The sequence below is a fragment of the Corvus brachyrhynchos genome, unplaced genomic scaffold, assembly GCF_000691975.1.
Source record: "Corvus brachyrhynchos isolate BGI_N302 unplaced genomic scaffold, ASM69197v1 scaffold142, whole genome shotgun sequence".
Lineage (NCBI taxonomy): Eukaryota > Metazoa > Chordata > Aves > Passeriformes > Corvidae > Corvus > Corvus brachyrhynchos.
Genome location: NW_008237226.1, coordinates 1,783,020 through 1,807,776, shown reverse-complemented (window position 1 = coordinate 1,807,776; position 24,757 = coordinate 1,783,020). Strand labels below are relative to the sequence as shown.

General features: G+C 36.9%; 1 protein-coding gene across 5 annotated transcripts in view; it reads right to left on the bottom strand.

The window, feature by feature from the left end:
• Nucleotides 1-299: 299 nt before the first annotated feature.
• RUNDC3B (RUN domain containing 3B) overlaps nucleotides 300-24,757 on the bottom strand; it is a 42,046-nt gene continuing 17,588 nt past the window's right edge. For 4 of the 5 annotated variants that reach the window (XM_017729242.1, XM_017729241.1, XM_017729240.1 and 1 more), the window contains 5 exons: nucleotides 23,066-23,234; nucleotides 18,118-18,275; nucleotides 2,410-2,556; nucleotides 1,926-2,041; nucleotides 300-904 (listed from right to left, as the gene is read on the bottom strand). In XM_017729242.1, the coding sequence (XP_017584731.1) occupies nucleotides 759-904; nucleotides 1,926-2,041; nucleotides 2,410-2,556; nucleotides 18,118-18,275; nucleotides 23,066-23,234 (736 nt within the window). In that variant the 3' untranslated portion in view covers nucleotides 300-758. Of the gene's footprint in view, nucleotides 905-1,925; nucleotides 2,042-2,409; nucleotides 2,557-9,208; nucleotides 9,312-18,117; nucleotides 18,276-23,065; nucleotides 23,235-24,757 lie in introns of all 5 variants that reach the window. The other variant, XR_001860288.1, reaches the window with a different exon arrangement.

The following is a 24,757-nucleotide window of genomic DNA, read 5'->3' as shown; positions in this document are numbered from 1 at the left end:
CAGGAAATTTCTTGTATGATGTTAGATTATCTGTAGCCCAGGCCACTTAAAAGCATTTAGTGAGTTTGCTCACCATTAACCAATCACTATTTATGCTTGATTTATATGATCAAGTTACATTTGTTATTCACATGCAGCTTCAAGAGTTTGTGTTTCAGTGTGATTCTTCAGTGTGACTGGGACATCTCCTAAGTGCCATGATCTTAACAGGAATGTAAAACCTAACACTGAGTCAATTTGAGAAACGCTGTTGATAGGTTAAATATGCTATTTGAGGTCCTACGCAACATACACAGATGAAAAGCTGGATTTTTAGGTATTTATTTGCCTACAAAGACTGGTGTTAAGGATTCCCTGTCTGTTCTCCAGGAGTTGATAAATATTTAAAGCACTGCAGAGTACAGTGGCTAGAGCAGGTCCAGGCTAGTGCAAGGAGAAACAAAGCTGATGGCATTTAAGTATAGGACTGATTTCCAACTGTTTCATTTTAAAAATCAGTAATAAACATCAGATTATACATTCTGTACCTGACCAAGAGATTTAAATAATTCCAGACCAAAATAGAAAATCTGAAAAGTCCTCTGGGGGAAAGAAGAAGCAAATGAAAAATGACCAAATTAGTGAATTATAAAGGTAATCATGAAAAGAATAAATAAAGCAGCTTATTATTTAACTCAGAACTAGCAGTCTTCACTGCAAGTTTTTTTATGGAACATAAATCAAATGCATACAACACAAAGCTCTTCCTTGTGTGTATCTCAAGATGGTGTTAAGCCTGGACTTGTCATTTCTGTCGTGGGACTTGCAAGGTATTCACTTGATTTCAGACTTGTGAGAGACTTATAGCTTGCTACTGATGTAAGAGAGCCACAAAGACCAAGCAATGATGGAGTGTCTTCCTTTCCTGTTAAGAAAAATAAGAATTAAGCTAATAATTTTTGCAGCACAAGATTAGTTGACCACAAAAAAATGAGAGAACAGAAAAAGCTGTTTAATCTACACTACTACGAATTCCATACTATGCTTCAGCACAGGCATGTTTCATAAATATGATTGGGAAGACACAACTGACACCACACCTTCCCTATCCAGGTGGTACAGAGATCCCTACAGGCTGGGCTGAAATCAGTCTTGAATTAAATTAGATTTTAATACTGCTTACAATTAAAAAAACAACCTCAAAATTCTTCATCCTTGATATTTAAAAAAAAAAAGGAATTTTACCTATTCTGTAACACTAAGGTTCTGTATTGGCAAATCTATTTAAAGCTTAGAATTGATGAGATACAAAAAGGATTCTTTTATAATAATTTATATTCTATACCCAAAATACTACTATTTCACAAATCTTCCAACATCTTCCTGCTTTTCACAATTGCCCACAAGATGGAGCAGCTAAGCTTTGATAAGCATACAGGTTTGAAAGGGGCTATGTGCTTACATTACATTTATATACACAGTTCATATCACGTTCCTCTCTCTATTTAATGGAAACACTGTCAGGCTGCATCTCCACATATAAATGCTAGATGCCAGATGTAAGAATGACAGTGGTAGTTGCAAATCCAGTGCCTTTAATCATTCTTTTAAAACAAACAAAAAAACAAACATAGAGTTTGTTATAGCAGAAAGCTCTCAGAAGATCCTCCTTGTAGTAGAGCTGACTGGTTCTGTGATGGAGAAGGAAGAGATGTGCAACATATTTGAAGTTTAGCTTTAAATACAGAGGAGTGGGGTGGGTATCGTCATAAATCCAAACTTCTTCAAATCAAAGTCCTTAGGGAAAGTGAAACAAGTCATATAACATAATGAAAATCATGTTTTTCAATGCATATTTTCTTCACACTGAAAATTCGTCTCACAGGGACTGAAGTTCAGAGCTATGAAGAACAAAATTAAAGGAAGACATTAGACTGGCTCTGTACCTTCATTTAACAAATTAATTCCATCTTGCTTCCCATCTTGTGAGTGACCTGGATCCAGAGAGGATTGAGAAAGACTAACTTCTGCTGAAAGTTGGTCCAGACTTTGAAAACTTTTCCTGCAAAGCAAGTAATATTTGATAGCAACACATTTAAAGCTATAACAAGTTATCTTCAACTCTCCTTAAAAAGTTTTCTTTAAAAACCTATGCAGTTAATCTTTCTTCTCTTAAGCACTATTTTTGTTTATTTCCTAAGCCAGTTCTTTCCTAAAGCAATGATTTCTTGTTCTGCCCTTTTTTAAAATTAATCCGAAGGAAGAAAATTTTTATGGTAAGCAAGAGAAACTGATTTTAATTACCAGCTGATCCTTGTACATTGTAACAAGTGACTCCAATAGGATATGTTCCAAAGTATGCTGAAGGAAATACATCATTTTCATCTCCCTGTTCCTGTAAGGGGGAATCAAAATAAATATTAAACTTACTCATCCCATTGTTGATTGTGCTTTCTATAGAGTAGAGTGTCCAAGGCAACAGCATTGACATCCAGAGCTCCTGGGGAAGGCCACTGATTGGTGAGGTGAGTAGTTAATTCTTGTCTTGACCTCAAGTCATTATTCTTTAGCACAGTTCTGTGAATACAAAAAAGAGTCTATTAAATGCAATTAAGATAAAGGAAAACCAGGACACAGATGATCACAGAATCACTGTGGTTGGAAGAGACCTTCAAGATAATCCAGTCCAACCATCACCCAGCACTGCCATTGTAACTCCTAAACTACATCACCCAGTGCCAGACCCAAATCCTCTTAAACACCTCCAGGAATGGTGACTCCATTATCTCCCTGGGCAACCTATTCCAATGCCTGATCACGTGAAAAAAATTTTCTGCTATCTAATCTGAATCTCCCCTGTCTCATCTTAAGGCCATTTCTTTGGGTCCTGTCACTGCAGGCACAGCAGAAGAGACTGACCACCACTCATTACAAACTTTCGGGTACTTGTAGAGAGCAATGAGGTCCCTACTGAGCCTCCTCCAGACTAAACACGCTCAGCTCCCCCAGAATGTGGTTTCTAGACCCTTCATGAGCCTTGCTGCCCTTCTCTGGACACACTCCAGCATTTCAACGTCCTTTTTGGAGTGAGGGGCCCAAAACTGAACACAGTACTTGAGGTGCAGCCTCACCTGTGCAGAGTACAGGGTGATCAACACTATTCTTGATACAGGCCAAGATGCCATTGGCTACCTTGGCCACCTGGGCACACTCCTGGCTCATGTTTGCCATCTGTCAGCCAGCACCCCCAAACAGCTGTCAAACCCCTACTCCCCCAGCCTGCAGCACTGCAGGAGGTTGTTTTCACCTAAGGGCAGGACCTGGCACTTCACCTTCTTGAACCTTTTGCAGTTGTCTTCAGCCCACTGATCAAGTCTGTCCAGATCTCTATGCAGAGCCTTCCTACCCTCCTGCAGATCAACACTCCCACCCAACTTGGTGCTATCTGCAAATTTACTGAGGGTGATCTCAATTTCTATGTCCAGATCATCAATAAAGATGTTAAACAGGTCTGACTCCAAAACTGAGCCTAGGGGAACACCACTAGTGACCATCCAGATGTTCTACTTCAAGTGACCAACAGACTGCAATTTCCACAAAGCATCCTAAACTGTTCATTTTTCCTAGGGGAAGCAACTTAGAAATGCACTGAGGCATATTTATGAACCAAAAAAAAGTTAAAATTTGAATCCTTCTACAAAAGCAATAAAGAAGAGCAACTGCATTTAAAAGGTTCTATCTGCCAGCATAATGGTAATTAACAACCCAGTATTTTGCAAGCCCACTATGGGAATGTGATATGCTTCCCTCACCACCAATTTTTTTGCAAAAAAAATTTTTTTGAGCACCCTCTCATTCCCCCTTCAATACTTTTGCAGAATGAACTAAAAACCAGACATGTTAATTCCACTGTATGCTTTCAGGCAAAATCTAACACATAGTTATTCTGTTTTCTATCACCTTACAGTTTCTAGTAACTTATGTCTATAACTGATAGAAAAACTGTAAACTGAGTATCTTAAATGCTCAAATTAGTTTTGCCTTGTATTCCCAATGAAGCAAACCAGTTCTCTAAAATTCTGGAAATTAGGAAGCTAATACGCCAGTACTGGAAATCACCAAAAGTCATACAGAAATAAGGAAAGTACATAGTTCTTTAGGCTCCAATACAGGACCAGCCTTTTTCCAATAGTACAAGGCAACCTTTGATTTGCCCTTATACTGCTGTAGAATAACTAGAAATAAAAGTATTATCATTTTGTAATTGAGTTTTCTAAGTTCTCCAATCGACAAAGCACTAGACAGTAGTAAAATGTTGCTCTACAATGAGTTTGACTATCTCTGGCCTGAAGCAAAAGCTAATTTACTCATCTCCATACCAAATGTACTCAGAAGTTCAAAGCCAAATGCCATATTGCTATCCAAAATGCCAAACTGCACAGCAAATTCAATAACTATTCATGGCACACATACATTTACATGAATTTTCCAGTAACATTGTCAACAGGTCTATTTTTACAATGCAGTTTTTATTCTGGTGGTATCTGAACTGCTTAGACAGGAACCTCTGTAAGGGCACATAACAGTGCCCAAAGAGCCAAAATTTCCCACAAAACAAAGTAGGACAATAGTAAGCTCAGTAAGGAATTTTTAGCAGCTGAGGTTGACAGAGGAGATTCAGAGTTTTACTGTACAAGAAGGGGATGAAGCACCACCGTGATTAAAACTAGTTTCAAGAAACTTCTCTCAAGATTACTAATTCCCTCAGCATTCATACAAGTAAACAATCAACTTTTCTACCCAGGAATCCACCCCCTCACCCTCCTCTCTAAGAGATCTACAGGAATAACCACTTTGGTAACTCAAAGCTCTCAATAATTTCAAATATCTTGTATGGTATTCACTTCCCCATGTAATAACCTTAATCCCATGGGGAACATTGAGCATTACACAGGGCTGTTACAGATTTGTTGATTTGAGGAAACTGAAACAGTGAGATAGCAAGTTCTTACAAGGTTTGCCAGGTACATTACATCACCTCCTCATTCAGACGGACATCTTGAATGTTTTCACAGAAGTTTCATAACAGGACACAGTTTATATGAACAACTATGCCCACAGTGCCTAAATGCAAATCCACACAGGTAGCACGTATATGCAAATTTCCATTTGGACAACCCCTGTAGGCTATCACAGACACACATCTACAGACAAGTTACTAATAGTGGCATTTTTGCATTTGACATTGGTTTCTCTATTAAATATATCTAATATTTCTATATTCCACAAATCTTTATACCATATTAACCTGAAATTTCACCCTTTCTGTGTGAACAAAGAAATTCTGAAGGAAAGCCTCGCCAAACTTCTCCAGGGATTTTAACATAACATTTAAAGATAGTTTTGGTAGATCACTTTTTAAACCACTCCAGCATGCTCAGGAAGAAAACCAGGCATCAAGTAGGATACAGAACTAACTATTCTCCCCTTAAAATTTTTATTTTGAATCTTTAAAAATATGTAAAAATAGATTTGAAACTATAAAGTCAGTCCAAGCACTGTATCAAATATATATAAACCAGTAGTATAGACGATAGAAAGTTAGACAAAATATTTACACCCGATGCTATTAGTTACCACCTATTTTATCAGCTTTGTAGATTATTTAGCTCTTTCCTCTTCTGCAGACATTTTTCCAAGTGTCATAAGATTCCACTGCAGCAGAGAGTCATTATAAAGGCATTACCTCCAGAGAGCAATTCTCTTGATACACAAAAACTGCTACTGCCTTTGTTTAACCAGACTTATTGGAAGAGTCGAAGTATTAAACTGCACAGAAACATGAAAGCATTTAGGTTGGAAGAGACCTTTAAGATCATTGAGTCCAACCATTAACCTGCCACTGCCAAGTCCACCACTAAACCATGTCCCTAAACGCCATGTCTACCCAGCATACAGAATCCTAACACTCTTAATCACCAAGATGATCCTGCTACAAACATTCAAAAACAGCAAAAGAGGTGGATACAAAAGCATTTACTGTAGAAAAAGTTTAAAAGGAAGAAAACATGATCAAGTTTTAAGGAAAAAAGCAAATACAAATTTCAAAACTCGATGTGAAAAAAAGCTGTGCAAGACTATCTATTGCTGTCCTGTTCTTGTTCAGAGAAGAGAAACACTTTCTAGAGGTTAAAAGCTCTCAAAGGACAACAACCTATTTTATCTAAGGCATATTGAATTTCTACACCAGCGCACCGTTCCCCAGAATGCAAACAGTGTAACCAGTGCTGGCCAGCTCTGGGCAGAGATGCTGCAGGGTTTGAAGCAGGACTTTTCCTCATCACTAGGAGTGCAATGAGTATGTAGTTCTACTTTTAAATAAAGTTCAATGAAATATGGTTCTATTGGTTTTGTATATGTGAGGATTTAAGGATGATGCAAGGTAAGTATGTGGACAGTATGTTAAGCTGTTTAATATAGGAGTAAAAGCAAGGACACTCCAAAAAGAAAAGAGGCTAAGAGAGACAATAGGATTTACTAAAGAGAAGCTAAAAACCAAGGAAATACTATTAAATCTGAGTGAAAACAAGCATATACACCAAGCTGTTAATTTTTCATCAGTCTGGAAAAGAACATAAAAACAGTGGCTAAAAGTAATAATCTCAGGAAGGCAGTTGGTACATGGTGAATACAGTGGATCTTAGTAAGAGATTGTATGACTTTTTTGATGAAAGACCAGCAGTGTGTGAGATACGGCTGAATAGGGTATCCTGGATTAACACAGTGGGACTGCAGAGTGCAGAAGGTTTTGTGCAGTGTAGGAAGAATATGTAAGAGGGTTAAGTCCATTTATGGTACATTCTCTAATCTAGGTATGAAAAAATTCTTGATTTTCTGAGAGTCAGTGAACTTCCCCTCTCTCATCCAACTAACTGGTACCTTCTGTGTCTACAATTACTTCCATCTCTTTATAATCATGCTGGCGAAAAGTAGCAGTAGCTGTTTTATAACCTGCAGAAAGGAAACAGTTGTACCCTTAGCAGTCCTTTACCCCAACCAACACTTCTGTAAAATAACTTCATATAGGGTTTCAAGTTCTGCAAGCATTATAAAAATAAAGAAATTATGATTGATGAAAGACCAGCAGTGTGTGAGATACGGCTGAATAGGGTATCCTGGATTAACACAGTGGGACTGCAGAGTGCAGAAGGTTTTGTGCAGTGTAGGAAGAATATGTAAGAGGGTTAAGTCCATTTATGGTACATTCTCTAATCTAGGTATGAAAAAATTCTTGATTTTCTGAGAGTCAGTGAACTTCCCCTCTCTCATCCAACTAACTGGTACCTTCTGTGTCTACAATTATTTCCATCTCTTTATAATCATGCTGGCGAAAAGTAGCAGTAGCTGTTTTATAACCTGCAGAAAGGAAACAGTTGTACCCTTAGCAGTCCTTACCCCAACCAACACTTCTGTAAAATAACTTCATATAGGGTTTCAAGTTCTGCAAGCATTATAAAAATAAAGAAATTATGAATAGATAGGCAGAGAAAGAACACTCAACAACAAGCAAAACATCAGCCTATTACCAACATTATTTTCAAACAAACTCCAAAAAACAGCACTGTACCAGCTATTAGGAAGGAAATTATCCCAGCTGAAACCAGGGCATTTCTTTTAAAATAACCAAACATCCCTTGTACTACTTCACAGCATAGGTTTTTCCATAATGCATACATATAAGGGTAGTGTAACATACACAGTCTTGCCATGTTGTCCCAGGATACCCTATTTATGACACTTAAATTGTGGTGGGATATTTTTAATATCTGAAAAAAAAGAAAAACTCCACACAAATTGAAAATACTACTGCAATAATTTGTTTGGCAAATTTATTTTTTAGTATTAAGATGTTCTCATCTTAATACTAAAGTACATTTTTAATGTATCTAAATCTTAATACTAAAATACATTTTTAGAAACGAACAAATATATCCCTTACATTTATATTTTTTGTTCTCTATACCAGGAACTACTACTAAAATTAGGCTCCTCTTCAAAACCAAAAAAACCTGTTCAGTTAAAAACATCCTGTTAATGAATTCCAGCCTATTACAAAAGATTACTGATGAGTCATTAACTAATCAATACCAACATACTCCCAAATTGGAAATAAGTGTCTGCAGATACATATGCTCCCTCCAGGCCTGTAAATTTACTTACTTTTATTCACGAATAACAGAAGCAGCCAAAGTATTCATCAGGTTTACATAGCTATTCCCAGAAGTATCTCTGCATGCTTTTGACTCTCAGTTCCTTAATTGTGTATTTAAGAAGCTGGGAAATGTGAGATTAGAGAAGTCTTCCAATAAACATCCTTCTCCTCTACTGTTCAGTGACCCTGTGTTTCTCAGGTACCCTTCAGAATATTTACTTGCACATTTCCTCAACTTTTAGTATTTTGAGCTGTTTATTTAATGATTTATTGTTTTGAGAATATTAACCACATGCAGGATATATTTTTGTACAGTACACACACAAAAATAAAATACAATTGACAAGTTACTGCCCATTTCCATCCCTGCTGCCTTTCAGTTCTGGTACAAACATGTTAGGGGGCACTGGGAAAATGAAGCATCAAAGTTAGCTATTTAAAATTTTTTTTCGCAAAGCTTTTTTGTTTTGTCTGTTTGTGTTTGTTTATGGTTTTAAAATTTAATTCCTAAGATAACCCCACAAACACTTCTGTTTACACTAGCACTGCTTTTGGCAGCTCAGCTGCCTCTCAAAAGATTAAGAAATGACTGCTTCGAATTAATACATCTAAGACTTCTGCATCTTGCAAGTGTGACCTGACTTAATAGTGAGAGACAGGGACAAAAGACAACCTGTATGTGGGGTTCCTGCATGCAGAACAGAAATTACATGGAACAGTGATTATATTTGGTCACTTACTATACTGTAACTGCAGCCTCTGTGAATTTAAAAATTAATAAGTAAATAGAATTTAATCTCAAGTTTAGTCCAAGCAAATATAGAAAAACCTTTCCTGGGTAACCACATAAAATTTCTGGTCTCATTTCAGCTATACTGGATTTCCAATTTCCCCCAGATCAAATCCAGATTCATTGGAAGCTTATTCCAAAAGTTCCATTTACAGATTTTTTTGTTTAATAAAACAAAACTCAGTTCTGTTTCCAATTATACCTATGAAAAACCAGTAATTTCTTACCTGCAGGTTTAATTTCTCCAAATCCAGAAAATGCCAGTCCAGTTGGCAATTTGCCCTCCTACCAGCAGATGAAGACAGGAAATAAACCAAACAGACTAATTCCCTAAGAAAGGGAATTACATCAGATGAGTGTTCCAGTTCAAGAACTACCTGAGTAGTGAAAAGTAAAAGTGAAAATAAAAGCTTAAAAAAAATAAAACATTTGAACAAGAACAAGCTTCAAAACCCCTTATTTAGGACAGGAAATATGGAATGCAAACTTAAATTGACAGCATACATGAATATAACTAAAATCTGTAAAAGCAACTCCAAAATAAAAAGGGAACTCCCAAGCTGTCAGTACTGTAGCACAGCAGTGAGCTGTCTGGACTGGTATGTCATTGGACTTTGAGAAATTAGATCAGCAGGTATGAAAATGAGTTACTTACCAGTAGAGTTTGATGTTGCAATATATGATCTCTGTCAGATTTGTGCCCTGTGCAGTGACACACTATTCCCCAACCTAGATAGATCCCAGAGCAGTTAGATCCCAGCAGGTTTTCTAAAGGCAGTTGCTGCAGTGAAAAAAAAGCAGGAATGTCCTACCGCAACACATTTTCTTATTCTGACTGACCAACAGATCTTTGTGTGTCATAGCAATGGCACTACTTATGCCACAGAACAGACACCCTTGAAGCTTCTTCAGCATTTTTAATCCTCCTTTATTGTCTCTTAGAGAGATCTTGAACTATATCCTCCAGTAACAAAATTAGTTATCAATTTTACACAGCCTTTTATATTCTTGACCTTTGGATAACTTGAGGAAGTTTATACTGTCAGAAATACCGGCAGCTGGACTCCTGAGTTCTAGTCTAACTGCAGTGAAGACTTTGTTTCAGAACACAGACATCCAAAAGGAATACCATAATATGTTGACTTTGCATATGCTCATTAAAATAGCACTGCAGCATGTGATTGACACTCTTCGTGTCCTTGCACAAATAACCTGATTCTCTGGAGGAGGATGACAGGCACAACACAACCAGTTTTCCCAGGTAGTAGGTCTTGACAGAAAACAAGAATGCTGATCCTGATCAGCAACCAAACTACTGAAAAAGTAAAGAGCAGATTTAAAGTCAGCTCTTCAACTATCGGATCAGCTGAGAAATGGAGGATTCTTAGCAAATATGCTTTTTTTTTGACAGATTGTCTAATTTGCCGTCTGTAAATATTCTCTCAAACTCAGCTTGTCATTTAAGGATTTTTTTTCCCTTTGTCAGTGATGTAAATACAAAATATCCATTTATAGCTGAAGCCCTTTAAAAAAAACATTTCTACAAGGGTGTCAGAAAAAAAATAAATCAAGATCTTCCTTCTTAACAGGTCAGGAAAATTTCTCTAAAACCACTGGTCTTCTCAATAATTTTTTTGCCATTTTAACATGATTCCTTTGAATTCAGTAAAAACAGGAGAAAAAACTGCAAAATGGTTGAGTAAATTTAAGAAATGAAGCACAAAACCCTGTGACTCTCAGAAGCAAATGGTAATGCAAGGTTATTTATCTAAACAGATAAAGCACAAAGAGATCAAATTCAGGCTCTATGATCGCAATCCAGCAGTTAATGATTATGCACCATGATTGACTTACCATATTTTTTACCTATTTTTTTCTAATCCTTCCATTTGCAGCATCAAGTTATTCAAACTCTTTTATGAAAACAAAGCCTCAGGTTCACCTGAGGTTCCAGACATGATTCTCTTTGTGGAATTAGAAGAGGAAAACACTGATGTTTGCTGTATTACTATGCCAAAGCAAGTATTCTTTTTCTGCCACGGTTCAGGTAAGTTCAGGTATATTAACAAAGGAAGAAACTCATAATGCACACAATATGCTTTCCTACTGTGAATGCACATCATTTGCAACTGCACTGCCCTGAGGCCTCCAGAGGCTCAATACTTGTCATTATTATTATTAACAGGTTCTCCTGTTACCAGTCTTACAATCCTACATTGGATACATATTCTGGAATTTGGAATGCATGAAGTGCTAACATCCAGGTAACTTATTTAAAGCTTTCTTGTACTTCTATGTGATGCCTTTATCCACAGAATCAAAGTTATGGGAGAAGAGAAGAAAGATGCCACTATAAAAACAGATTTTAGTATTACACATGGAAGGGGACACACTGCCATGCTAAGGTCATTAAGTATGCAAAATGGTGAAAGGAAAGTCCCTATGGGTCTCTAACCCACTAAGGGGTGTGCAGGGGAGAAGGCAGCAGAAGGCAGACTCCTTGCAAAAATGAGTATTTTTCATTTTGGAGTTAGAAAACATTTTGCTGTAAATATTCCAACACATCCTTGAAGACACCAATAGCTTCAAAAGCTTTAAACTTCTTTAGAATGTTAAAGTTTATTTTAAATAAACCTTTTAACCACCCTTTTTAACAGTTCTGAATGAGATAATAAAATATGAGGGTTTAAAAAGAAATGCCTCCCTATTTACTGCATCTTGTACAGTAAGGTTTTTCCTTCAGGCTGCTATCAACCCAGAAACTTTTGGCTTCCTCTTCCACAATAAACCCATGTGAATTCTAAGAATAGAATCATCATGTTGGAGGCTTGATTGCAAATTGTTTAATTCTACATAGTTCTGTACCTTGCCCTGTATGTTCCACTCTGAATTGCAGGAGTCTCTCTGTCTATGTCCTACGCCCAGCTGAACTCTTCCCAGTTATATTTGCAGAAAAGGAAACACCCATGTCTTCTTGGGTTTCCACCTCACTAAAAACAGAACTTCCCTTCTTGCTGTCAACTCACACCCTTGTAAAACAGAATGGGATTACAATACTGCAGCAAACTTCAAAAGAAAAAATTACACAAAGACAAAATTCAAAACACTGCCTAAATGAAGAAAGTTTTAACTTCTCTCAGAATATGTAATATTTTTTCTTTGCTGTAAAAAAACAGACAAACAAACAAACAAAAAAACAAAACAAAAAAACCCCAAAACCAGACAAGCTGAAAAAAGAAGGACCTGAAAATCAACCAGACTGCAATACTAAGGATTTCAAACTGCTGCTCAAACTGAGGGAGAAGCAGAGGATAGACAGGAAGCATTACAAATAAAAGCATGGCTAATGTGAATTAGGGCTTGATAGCAGGATCCATGAAAGCTTTAAATGGAAAGAAGGATTAGCATTCTCAGTTTTCACATTCTAGGGAAGAAATTTGCCAAGATCAAAGATTAAAATTTAATCTTCAACTTCTTTTCAGTGAGGAAATAAAGAAGCTGCAACAAATTGGATTTACTGTGCTTAAGCAGTTGAGGAATTCAGTTCCTTTAAAAAAAGGGAAAGTCTTAATAGAGGACAATCTGAAATGAGGGCAAGAGGGCTAAAAAATTGATCCAGCTTTCCTATTTCTCCAGATGATTTAGGTTTTGAGCTAGGATTACAAAACCAGACAACCCACATTAAAGTTTTACTCACAAGGAGACACAAAACACAAGCTAAATTTCAAAGCCTTTGCTCAGACCTTTCTGCTTCCGTTTCCTTGGAGAAGCTTTTCTCTGCTTTGTCCCTGACAGCCCAGCCCTAGCCTACATCCTCTACAGCTTTGTGTCTTCCTCTCTGACCCTGCCCTGCCTGCTCGCAGGCCGAGTACTTGAGGCAGCACTCTGCAGACTCCAGAGAGTTTACAAATGGCATCTTGACAAAGTGAGGGCAAGCAGAGATACTATTTTCATAAGCAAGTTTTTTAACCAAATGGGGCATGATTATTCATTGAAAAGAAATCCTCTTTGCTACAGAGAATATGGTACATCTCCCTTTACATAGTCCATAGTAGATCGGTAGGACATGGTGTGTTTGAAACAGAGAAGCCAATTTTGGCTTGAGTTAAACATGTATGAATTTACTCTGCATGCTGCTCACAGAACTACTGCGCTGCAGAAAATGAGCTGATGAACCTTTCTGAGAGGCAAGGAGCATTACCCTGAGCTCCACACAGTGCTAACATAGGGAAAAAAGGTATGTGAACAGAGTACTCCAGCAGTCAGTGCCTGGAAAAGAGGGAAGTGTGACAGGCTGTGCAGACATACATGGCACACTGACTGCAATTAAAGAGTATCACTGAAAAAACCCCAGCTTCTCAGGATGGCAGGTACATTGTCATTTCCTGTCTTTACAAAGACATTTGTATTATCGAGATAGAAATTGCAGTATTGCTGAATATTAAAATATTAAGAATTATTAATATTAAAATGTTCAGCTATATTAAGACATTAAGAATGGAGTACAAGCACAGTTTGAACCTTGAAAAAGCTCATTCTGAAGTAACAGCCAGACAAGTTAAACCTATCTTTAAGAACTGACAACGCACACAAAAAATTTTTAGTTACACAGTCAAGCTTAATTCAATATAAGATGCGAGTGTACCTCACACCTATGGGTGCCTTAATCAGTGACAGAATTCCAGACATGGAAGACTGACTTTTTTCCCCCCCATAACTTTCCTTCTTTCTCTCCAGATCAAGATGGGTATATAGGAAGAAACAGTAGAGAAAGATAAAAAACAGGGTGGTATAAAATATAGCACAGTCATTGAATTTACAAAGTAAATTTCACACACATGTGATAAATTGAAAAAAAAAAATTACATCAGTTGGGACAAAGCGGCTGTACCATTTTACACCAGGCACACCAGCCTGAAAACCTGAAGAAATTCTTTAGGAGGAAACCTGTGTTGGTAAGCATTACACAAATCACTGTTTTCATTTCAGCAAAACACACAGAAGAAGAAAAAAATTTTAAAGCATTTTGTGAGTTTTTCTGCTTTGCATACAATGCTTTCCTTTTCACTTTGTTTAAAAAGATGTTCTGGGTTAAAGTGATCAGCTTTTATAACATCAGTGAGTCAATATGCAGGAGATGAGTCATTCAGGAAATTGATGGAATCTCTCTTGTAATCATACATCAATACATATATACCTATATAAATATCAATTTCAGATGCAGAATCTGAACTTTAAAGTAACAAATATCAGCAGAGCTTTTCATAACACAGGTAGTGGGTTAGTCAAAAGAAAGACTAAGAATCAGGGAAAAAAGCCTGTTTAAGCTGACCTAAAGAGTTTTAATGCAAGGATATTGTGGACCAATGGTTCCAGATTTTGCTCAGTCACATCTTTGACTGAGTTAACTAGTCCTTCAAGGCAGTGGTCTCCAAAGTGAGATGCACAAGATAATCCTTTGGGGTACTGGAAAAAGCCCTTTTTGTACTGTTAACAAAATTTTTTAAATATAACATTTTGTTTATTTCATTTTTATCTTACACTTTTCAATTTCTATTTTTGTATGTTTAAGAATACAAATAATACATTAGCACAACTTATAAATAAATATGTCTACACTGGGGGGGATGCTAAAAATTTTTTATCCATGGGGTGCACAGTAAAATGTCTCTCTGCTTCAAGAAACATTCAACATTTCTTTGCACAAACATAGAGGAGGAAGTAATGTCTGCCTTTGTACATTTTGAATACTCCAGGATGCAGTTCCTTGATGATTTGGGATCCCTCTACCATCAAATTACAATTCTGTAATTTGAATGTTACAGAATTCAAACTGTTTTCTTCATTTTTTTTTCCATGCCACGGATCACAGGCTTCTCTTGGCTGTCCTCCTGTGAGCTGTTAATTTTAAGCACTTTAAGACCTTTAGAACTGCCTCACCCTCACTAAAAATACACTATTCTTATAGAAGAGTGGAGCCAAAAGCACTGTTCTGTAGTGTTCAACTACAACACCACCTAGGAAAGAACACATTACAGTGATGACATCTGAAGAAGGCAAATGAAGGCCCTGAGCAGTTCATCATTATTACAATTCACATAACTGAAATGCCTCCTGAACACTGATGGGCTGGGGGCACCGACCACCTCTCCAGGAAGCCTGTTCCAGTGTTTGATCTCCCCCTGGGTAAAACGCTGTTTCCCAATGTCCAGTCTGAACCTCTTCCTGATAAGCCGTGCATTAGCTTAAATGTGTTGAGCTGATGATCAGGTTGTCTATTGCAGATTCCCTTTTATAACTTGATTTGCCATCAGACACCTGCCAACAAAATCAGAGGTCCAATCCCCAGATGGGTGGGCATATTGCTAAGAAATTCAATTAAGCTGAGCGACACAAAAAAATGTTACTCTTTTGTGAGTAATTGGTAAATTTTCAGCTTCAACATTTTCCAGATATTGGTATTCATGAGATCTGTAAAATGGCTTTTAAGTAAATTGGAAACTATGTTGTTCATTGTAGTTTGAATATTCAAGTGTGTGAGACAAAGTTAAGAATACTGAACATTGCAGAACATGAAGCATAGCAGCTGTAAAAGAAAAATTCTTTCCAAATTTCTCTGACCTCCTATCCCCATATTTATTTAATGCTTTACAGCAAACCCCCTTAGTAAACCTGCACACAGAAAAGATTCTCTGTAGCAGATCTAATTTTTAACCGGAAGGTCTTGTTGATCTGTCGATCCTGTGTTAACTGGTTTCCAAGTTAGCAACAGTAACAGCCTATACCATCAAGGAAGTCAGATTCCTTACCTCACGCTTCTTTTTTTTGGGTGGAGGGCAGAAATAGATATAGACTCAGATTCTGCCAAGTCCACTGACAATATGCATAAAACATTTTGCTTTGCATGCCTGTGAAATACCCTTTTGGAAACCTCAACAAAACCTTACTCAACAAAAGTTTGAAGCCATAGGCCTTGCTACCTAAAACAGCAGCCAGTAGAATAGAAGAGCATCATTAAAAAGAAAGCATAGAATATTTATTTATAATAGTTTCAATTACAGAGCAAACAATCCTAAACCGGACCTTGAAGAGTTTTATAAACAGCAATGCAGTAAGCCTTGGACAGAATTACAGTCCCAAATTTGCTCTTATCTGCTGATGAAGAACTCCAACAGATTACAGCATACTTCACTGCTTCAAAATGCTAGTAATAGTAGGGGAGCAAAACACTGAGTTTTGGTATTACTTCAACATCGTTCTAAAATGGCTGGACTATAAAAAGCAATTGGCCAAAACTCACGCCTCATTACAGACACAACATTACTGATACAACACATTCTGCTGCCGGGTCACCCTTGGATGGAATAAAAAAACCCAACACAAATACCAAATATGATTAAATTAATTATGCCTGGTGTTGACCATTAGAAACCTGCTAGGAATATTTCTTCCCCTCCCACACCTGACAGGCACACTACACTCACAGCAATAAAAATTTAAAATTATACCTCTCCAAATAGCTAGTGTAGTTCAGACTCCTGACTGCAGTGTCTTACAAACAGATATACAAGAACATACTGTCAAGATACAACAGAAGTTATTCCACAGTTTGAGCCTTTACATAAACAAAAAATCAAACAAAATCAAACCTGAAAGACTGAGATTTTCAGAGCAGTCTGACTGCATATATCTCAGGTAAAATTAAACAGCAGGTATGAACATTCAAAATTTCCAGTATCAGAGTAAGTTTAAATGAGTTCACACCTTCCCCCACCTCCCCCAAATAACCAGGGATGCCAAAGCAGTATAACATGAATCATTAGGCATATCAGTAAATTCAGAGAAGTCAAGAATAGGTATCTCTCAAAAACTTGCAGTCAATCAGAAGGAAAAAAAAGAAACTTGGAAAATCATCTTTTTTTCTTCCTCAACTCTGAATTTGGCCTAGATAAAATGCCAATTCTGTATTCATGGACATTTTCCAAAAATCCATTTCAAGCACTGGCAATAAAATGATCCATCACGTGAGAAAGAGAGAAGCAGAAAAAAAATGCTGCTTTGCTTACAAGCTAGAAGTACTTTACTTCGCAGGAAAGACCCTTTTGGATGGTGTCTTTATATATTCTCTTTATCACAGATTGTTTCCAAGATCTCAGACGGCTGCAATGTTACTCTAGGACTCAGATATTTACAAATTAATCCAGATTTAAGGCAAAATAACTTGTCTTTTATTTGTTATGAACAGAACATTCAACTGCTGCAGGTGCACCCTATGGCAGCTTCATGGCAACCTATTACCAGCGACTCCTCCATCTGCCTGGGTCTTCAAACACAGAGTCATTGAATGGCTTGGGTTGGGAGGGACCTTAAAGGTCATTCAGTTCCAACTCCCCTGCCATGGGCAGGAACACCTTCCACTAGACCAGGTTGCTCGAGCCCCATCCAAGGTGGCAATGTCTCTGCAACAGGAGAGTACCTCCATATCCAACAGTCAGGGCTGAGAGAATAAACTGTATAATGATCCTAAGATACTAAAATATTTATCATATTAGAAATCACATGTGCTATTAACAAAAAAAAAGCTTTCTACTGTTTTAGCATTTTGCCTTGCACTGAAGAAAGGGTGATAGCAAAATGTTTTCCCAGTTTGAACAGTTTTAGGACTACCAGATGAATTACTATGTCTGAGTCGTCACTAATAAATTAGAATCTAGCCAAAGAAAAGAAGTATTTTTTATCCCCTCTTGCCTAACTTTTAAAAAATAGTCTTCAAAAGGAAGCTGTTTTCAATACTTTTACGGGTAGCATTAAAACTGGAAGTAATAAAATATAAAGAACATTTTATAAAAACGTATTAAAAATTTAAGCAAGTTTACTGTAAGCTATTTCATATCTAAAAAAAATTTAAATATTTAATCTCAGAATTATTCTGTTTTACACTACTGCAGTTTCCAGGGAGCCATTCCCAAATCTAAGACTTGTCAGAAAAAAAAAAAAAAAGCGCTAAAACACATCAATTTCTTTAAGAAGTTGACTTCTTTCCATAGGATCAGAAACTCTACATGTTGTATAGTTAAATAAGTTAAAAATTTAAGTAATACTGCTCTAGCAATGCTTCTCCATTATGCCAACTTACAACTGGTCTTGCAGTTCCACAATGATATATTCCAGCTGCTCCTTCTCCATTTTATGGGCTAGATCCATATCTTCAATTCTTTGTAAGAGCAATTTGTTCTGTGAGACAGATTCAGACAGCTGGTTTTCTCTGAGTCGTACCAATTCTTCAAGATAACCCTGAAAATGTAAGTTGTTAGAAAACTTTAAAGAACACTTTATCAAAACCATTTTCGATTATGTATGTTCATATTTTCTGGTTTATGATGTATGCAATTTTTTGGGGTTGTTGTAGGTTTTTTTAATTATTTATTTTTTTAACATACAAGTAAATTGACTTTAGAGATTTCCTAATAGGTAACAGGAAAATCATATATTTATTTATATTCTTGCAGAAGAATAGAAAAATGGATGAAAAAATGAGACAGGAGAGCCACCAGCATGAAACACTAAATCATCTTTCAAAAACAACTGTCACGAGTACAAGAAAAAGATCAGAATTCTACAACTGAACAGGTGCAGGATGTTAGATAATACACAAGGATAAGAGTAGAATATATCTACATGGATCTTTATAATTAATGAAAGGGATCCAGAATTATGAATAAAATATCCAATGTTATTTTAAAGTTTCTTTGAACTTTTGAATCACACATTAAAATGACAAAGAAGGTTTCAGCATGTCAGATGTTAGTAACTTCTTGGAAATTGTCAGTTAAAACTAGATACAGGAAGTCTACACTACATAAAATTGTGCACATTCCTTGAAACCCGTGGAAAAATGTGCAACTGTTTCATAGGTGCCGACATTTTTAAAAAGGTATTAAAAACAAGGTAGTTTTAATAGACACAGAATGGGTGTGTCTGTTCTCAACTCCTGTTGAATTAAGAAAACAGGTTCACATTAGCTGGTAGCAAAGTGCTACTACTGTAATTCATCACCACAAAGATTGTTAAGGGTTTGAAGCATCTCTCATATGAGAGGAAACAAAAGGAGCTGGGATTGCTCAGGTCAGAGCTGAAGAGAAGGGAAGAGGGTATGGAAAAAGAATCATAACAATGTGCATCAGTACTTAATGGGAGGGTGTATGCATGATGGAATGAGACTCTTCTGAGTGATAGCCAGTGAAAAGAGGCAATGGGCACAACCTGAAATATGAGCATACAGGAAACTATTATAGGAAAACTTTCCTTTCCTCTTTTCTTTTTTCCTCATTAAATGAACACTGGAATGGGTTGTCCAGACAGGCTGGGGAATGTGCATCCCCGAGATATTCACAGCCTGACTGAAAAAGGCCTTGAGTAACCTGCTCTAGTCTACCTTTTTCTGAGCAGGGGAGTTGGACAAGACCATCTCCAGAGGTGCTGTCTGACCACAACTATTCTGTGATCCTATAGTTCAATATAGTTCTATCCACTGGATATATTTATATTTGACAAGGACTTTTTAGTCTCAGTACCAGTTCCAAGGAATCTTGAGAGCTTTTCAGTATGCCTAGTTCTGCCTCACCAAATATTACTGTTATCTTGACTCCTAAGATATTCCTTGGGGTTCTAAGTAGCACTTTGAAATTATGTGTTACAACATAACAAATTTCCTGCCTCTCAAAAACATAAAAAACTCCAAACCAAGAAAAATCAAATTTTACAGAAACATTTTAGACCTGAAGTACCAGTATCAGAAACATAATCCCTATGTACAGTAAATACCTCTATCTATAGTGACACAGAGATGTACATCCCACCAGTAAAAGCATGTAAAATTCCATATATATTATTTGTGTACTGTATAAACAGTACACAAATAATTCAGGAGTTTACTGTACAAAAGTGAACAGTTTAAATCATTCCAGAACAGGGAAGGGATAACTTTCACATAAATAAAAAATGTGTAAAGTATGACTCATTGGTCTGGACAAGGGACAGGTTGGAAAAGACAAATTCATCATATTTCCAGAGTGGCCTGGGGAGTGCAGAAAGGAAGAGACTGTTCCTAACTTTTTAAAATACAAGAGCTAGGCACCATGAGATCAAGCTTATAGGAGCCAGATTCAAAAGACAGAATAGGAGGTGTTTTTTTCACACAACAGATGGTAGATTCACAGAACGCTTTGCCAAAAAAAAAAATTGTTTGGATGGTAAAATTTTACATGGAATGAAGGGGATATTTGACAAGTATTTGGAAGAGATCTGTCACAGGTTACTACACAGACAAACCTTATCAGCTTCAGGCAGTCCCCCAGCTGATACACATTGGCCAAGAGTGTATTAGAAGAAGGGTGGTGCATAATCATGTGCTTCATGTTTATTCTTCCCTCCACTTCTACTTTGGTCAAGTACCCAAGATGGGATAGTAGGATAACCAAGGAGTCTTGGTCTAAACCAGAAGAGTGCAGCTGATCCAATAAAGCAATGCTAAGATTTACCTTGCTGAAGTAATACCTGACCCTACCCTACCATTCAAATGGCTCCAAAGAGAGACCTTTATCTTAGCTGCAATCCAATTGCTTGTCACATTGGTAAATACCATTCACCTGTGCTATTAATGACTGCAGCACACATACTTACTTGAGAAGCACAAAAGCAATTTATCACTGTTTGGGTAAAATGAATGACAATAGCGCAAAAGAAGGATCCATCAGACCCACTGTATCAGCTACTAAAGACAGTATTTTCAACTTGGTCTTCTTGTCACAAACATCAAGTTTTCCAACACACAGAATGTCAGAAAGCTCCTTTGTTCAAACAAAAAGTCCCTGATTAACTGGTACCTACTGCACTGAGTGCAACTCGGTTGTTGGTGCAACTTACTGCTGTGAAAACAGGGAAGGGAGAGAAACACTTGGGAACACTTTCTATTACATAGTCCATCTTATTGGTCATTTGTTCAAGTTGTAATAGAACAGATGTAGTATAGTTGAAGTGAATTATATAAAAACTTGGCAGGCACATGCCAAATGAAAATGAGACAGTTATTTTGCTGCTGCAATTGCAAGTAGGCATTCCAAAGGACAACTAGAAAAGTCTCAACAGCTGTCAGAATAGCTACCATTTTGAAAATTGCTTAAATGCACCAAAATTTCCAAAGATTTATCCTAAAACTGGTTTAAATTCACCCTACATTAGTTACCTATAGGAGTTAGCAATTCATTAAGAGAATGTTACCAGAAATAACTTCCAAGGAATGGGAATGGTTCTGGATCTTAGACTCAAGAATAAACCAAAATCACCATTTACTGTTACAACCATTGATGACCTTTGTGCTTATACAGACATAAAGGTTCCCAGTGATTCTGACAGCGGATTTGGGCTACATGTTGCAGTATTTTTTCTACACATGTTATGTCACAACTTTGATGGAGCAACCTTGGAAATGAACCACTTGGATGTACCAAGAAAAATAAAATCCACCTATTTTGTTCTCTTTAATGCTTCTCCAGAACTGAGAACACTTTCCTCATGGTGGGGAAAGGTATGAGTTCAAATTGATCCTATGTTTTTGTCAGGCAAGGATGGGAATTCCTTCTGGTGGTTCAAGAGACAGGTTTTAATTTATGTATTTGAAGATTTTCTTTTTCAACAGCATATTTTGGTTTATAAAAGCATGGAAAATGCCCTCTGTACCAGAGAGGGCCCCAGGAATGCAAGTTCTTTCCATATGGAAAGTGATACCATACTAGTTGAGAAGATTGTACCAGCAACCTGGATGCAACAGTTCAGGTCATATTTCAAAAACAAGAAGTCTAAGGGACCCAAATTAGAAAAGCAATGATTACATGCATATTATTTTTAAAAAAATAATAGAAATATATATTAAATATCTATTATCCCACAGTAAATCTGACTCTTTCACTGTTACTTAGAAAAACTTTAGCTATGTTCTTTCAAGTGCATTAAAATAAATCAATTTTGATTCTACCTATTTTGTATTCAGGGAAATAATTACACCTCCAAGCACCCTAGTGTGGTTCCAGCCTTTCATATGGTTTACTCTATTCAGAGTTTCACAAAATCAAATTCTTACACTAGGAAACCAGAATACTAAAAATACTAATAGAAATTATTTTTAAAAAGTTAACCAGTTGTATTTCTTTTTTTTCTGCAGTTTTTCCGGACCCCGCCTTTCTTTCTCTGTGTACTACTTCTTTGGTGTCTACAAACAGTCTTCCTTCTCTCTCTCAGTACCTAATATGCATTGTAATTACTGTAGATGTAATAATGCTGTTATGAAAAGCTGACAAGCACTTTTATTTGAAAATGCTAAATTACTAGAAGGCTTGGACATATATTTCACTTCACTTTTAACCTAAGGTATGTTAGGTGGTAGATGGAAAACCTACCTTTGGTTTCTATAGTTACATTCAATATGTCACCTAAATTAAAATCCAACACAAACACACCCTTTCATTTTTCACTTTCTCATTCTGCTTCAATCAAGCTGTAAAACTACCTACTTTCTAAAAACCCATCTCAGTATCACTGAGAAGATAGTTTTGCCTTTCATCTAAATGGGTTACTTTGCTGATCCTTTTTGTTTAGTTTTAAGACTAAGTGTTTAACATCACTATCATCATAAAAGCCTTCAATTGGCAGTCTACCTACAACAATAAAATTCTGTGGCTTCTAAGGAAGAGAAGTATCATGTGAACTTCAAGCTCACAACCTAACAGCATTAGAGATGAAGTGCCTGTAACTCCAAGACTGGAAAAGAAGCCAAAGCTTCTACATAAGACTGTGAAATCTGATCTCTGAATTATTGCTGCTCTCTTTCCCAACTCATCAAACATCTTTTCCCTGAAATCAGTGAGCAAAGATGCTTGGATACTCTGAGGATCATAAAATTTAGGACCACTTACACGAAGCTAAACAATATCTAATACATTTTTCTGCCTTTACTTAGATGAATGTGTCACCAGTTGGCTGGTGATGAGCTTTGGTTCCATAGCCCCCACACAAAACTAATTCTTTACCTTCTGTTCCAATGCAAGCCGGTACTTCTGTTCTACCCTTTTGCATTTGTTGTACCAACTGTTTTCATCTGTGATGAAAGGAGGACCAATGTTCTCTGGAGTACTGCCTTCACTGCCGCTACTGCCCAGCGTTCTTAGCTCTTCCTCATCACTGCTGATGCTGTCAGAACTGAAGAATCATATTTATTAGCCAAGTCAAATCTCTATTTATAAGAATGCAAGTTCTGGTTGAAACTGAAGCATCACATTTCTTAAAAAGCTCTGCAAACCAAAAAAAATTGAAATGTTGGGATATGATAGATCACTAAACACAACTTGTATTTCAAGCTTTTGTTTCCATAGCTGCCTAAAAAATGGGTGAAAATTTGCTTGTCATCTTAGTTAAGTTAGACAACTGTATGTGGGCTACTCTCCTGAAGTTCAAAGAGTAACTGCATTACAATATGCTATCTAAGGAAGTGATGACTTAAACCTCTTCTTCACAAATTCAGGGCATAGAGTAGTATCTAAAAATAAATTTTGTTTCTAAAAAAAATTTAAAAAAAATAAAAAGCAGAAAACCAAAAAAGTGGTCGTCATTATGTTAAATCAAGATAAACTTAAATAAGCATGTATCCCTATGTTCATAGCAAAGATCATGTGCCTGTTACTTCACAGAATGCATCTTCCTACATAGTAAGTAGACTCATTGTTAAAATAACTTCATATCATCCAGAATCAATGCATGCTAGAGAATGCAGACATCTGTCTCAAAGACAAGAATTAATTTTAGTCTAGAGAAGACAGAGGGATCTCATCAATGCATATAAATATCTCAAAGGTGGGTGCCAAGAGGGTGGTGCCAGGCTCTTTTCAGTGGTGCCCAGAGACAGGATAAGGAGCAATGGCCATAAACCAAAACACACGAAGTTCCACCTCAACATGAAGTAGAACTTCTTTACACTGAAGGTGGCAGAGCACTGTTGCAGGCCACTCAGGGAGGTTGTGGAGTGTCCCTCTCTGGGGACATTCAAAACCTACCTGGACGTGCTCCTGTGTCACCTGCTCCAGGTGACTCTGCCTTGGCAGGGGCTTGGACTGGATGATCTTCAGAGGTGCCTTCCAATCCTAACAATTCTGTGATTCTGACTTATCCCAGTACCTGTTTGAAAATCTTCCCTTACAACTATATTTCCCACTACACTAACGGAATTTGCTAGGTGTTTTTAACTAGCCATGTCCACAACCCCACAATCCAGCCATGATACAAACTGAATCGCAGTTTGTCACTAACATGTAACCTAGTAAGAACTTCAAGAGAATAACTAGGATGTTTCATGTTCAGTTGTACACCTTCAAGAGTATTCCTAACTGCTTCTCTCATTTTGGTAAACCTAACAATAGAAAACATACCATAAATTTCCATGCTTTTTGGTGATGCCAAATTGCTACTTGATTTATTAGATAGTGAGAATTCTTTTTATTACTAATCATAAGGCTGAGCAGAGGAGCAAAATCCAGCTAGAAAGTCCGTTTACATAGCCACTGGTCATGACTTTCTGTTATGTGCTAATAGCTTATATTACCTATGTCATATCTTACATTTACCTGGGTATATATAATTTTTATTTACAAAAGAACTACTTTTAATTTTATGGCTACACAGAAGAGGTCTAAGAGAAAGGACAGCTTGGTCTGGTGATCATGAAAGGA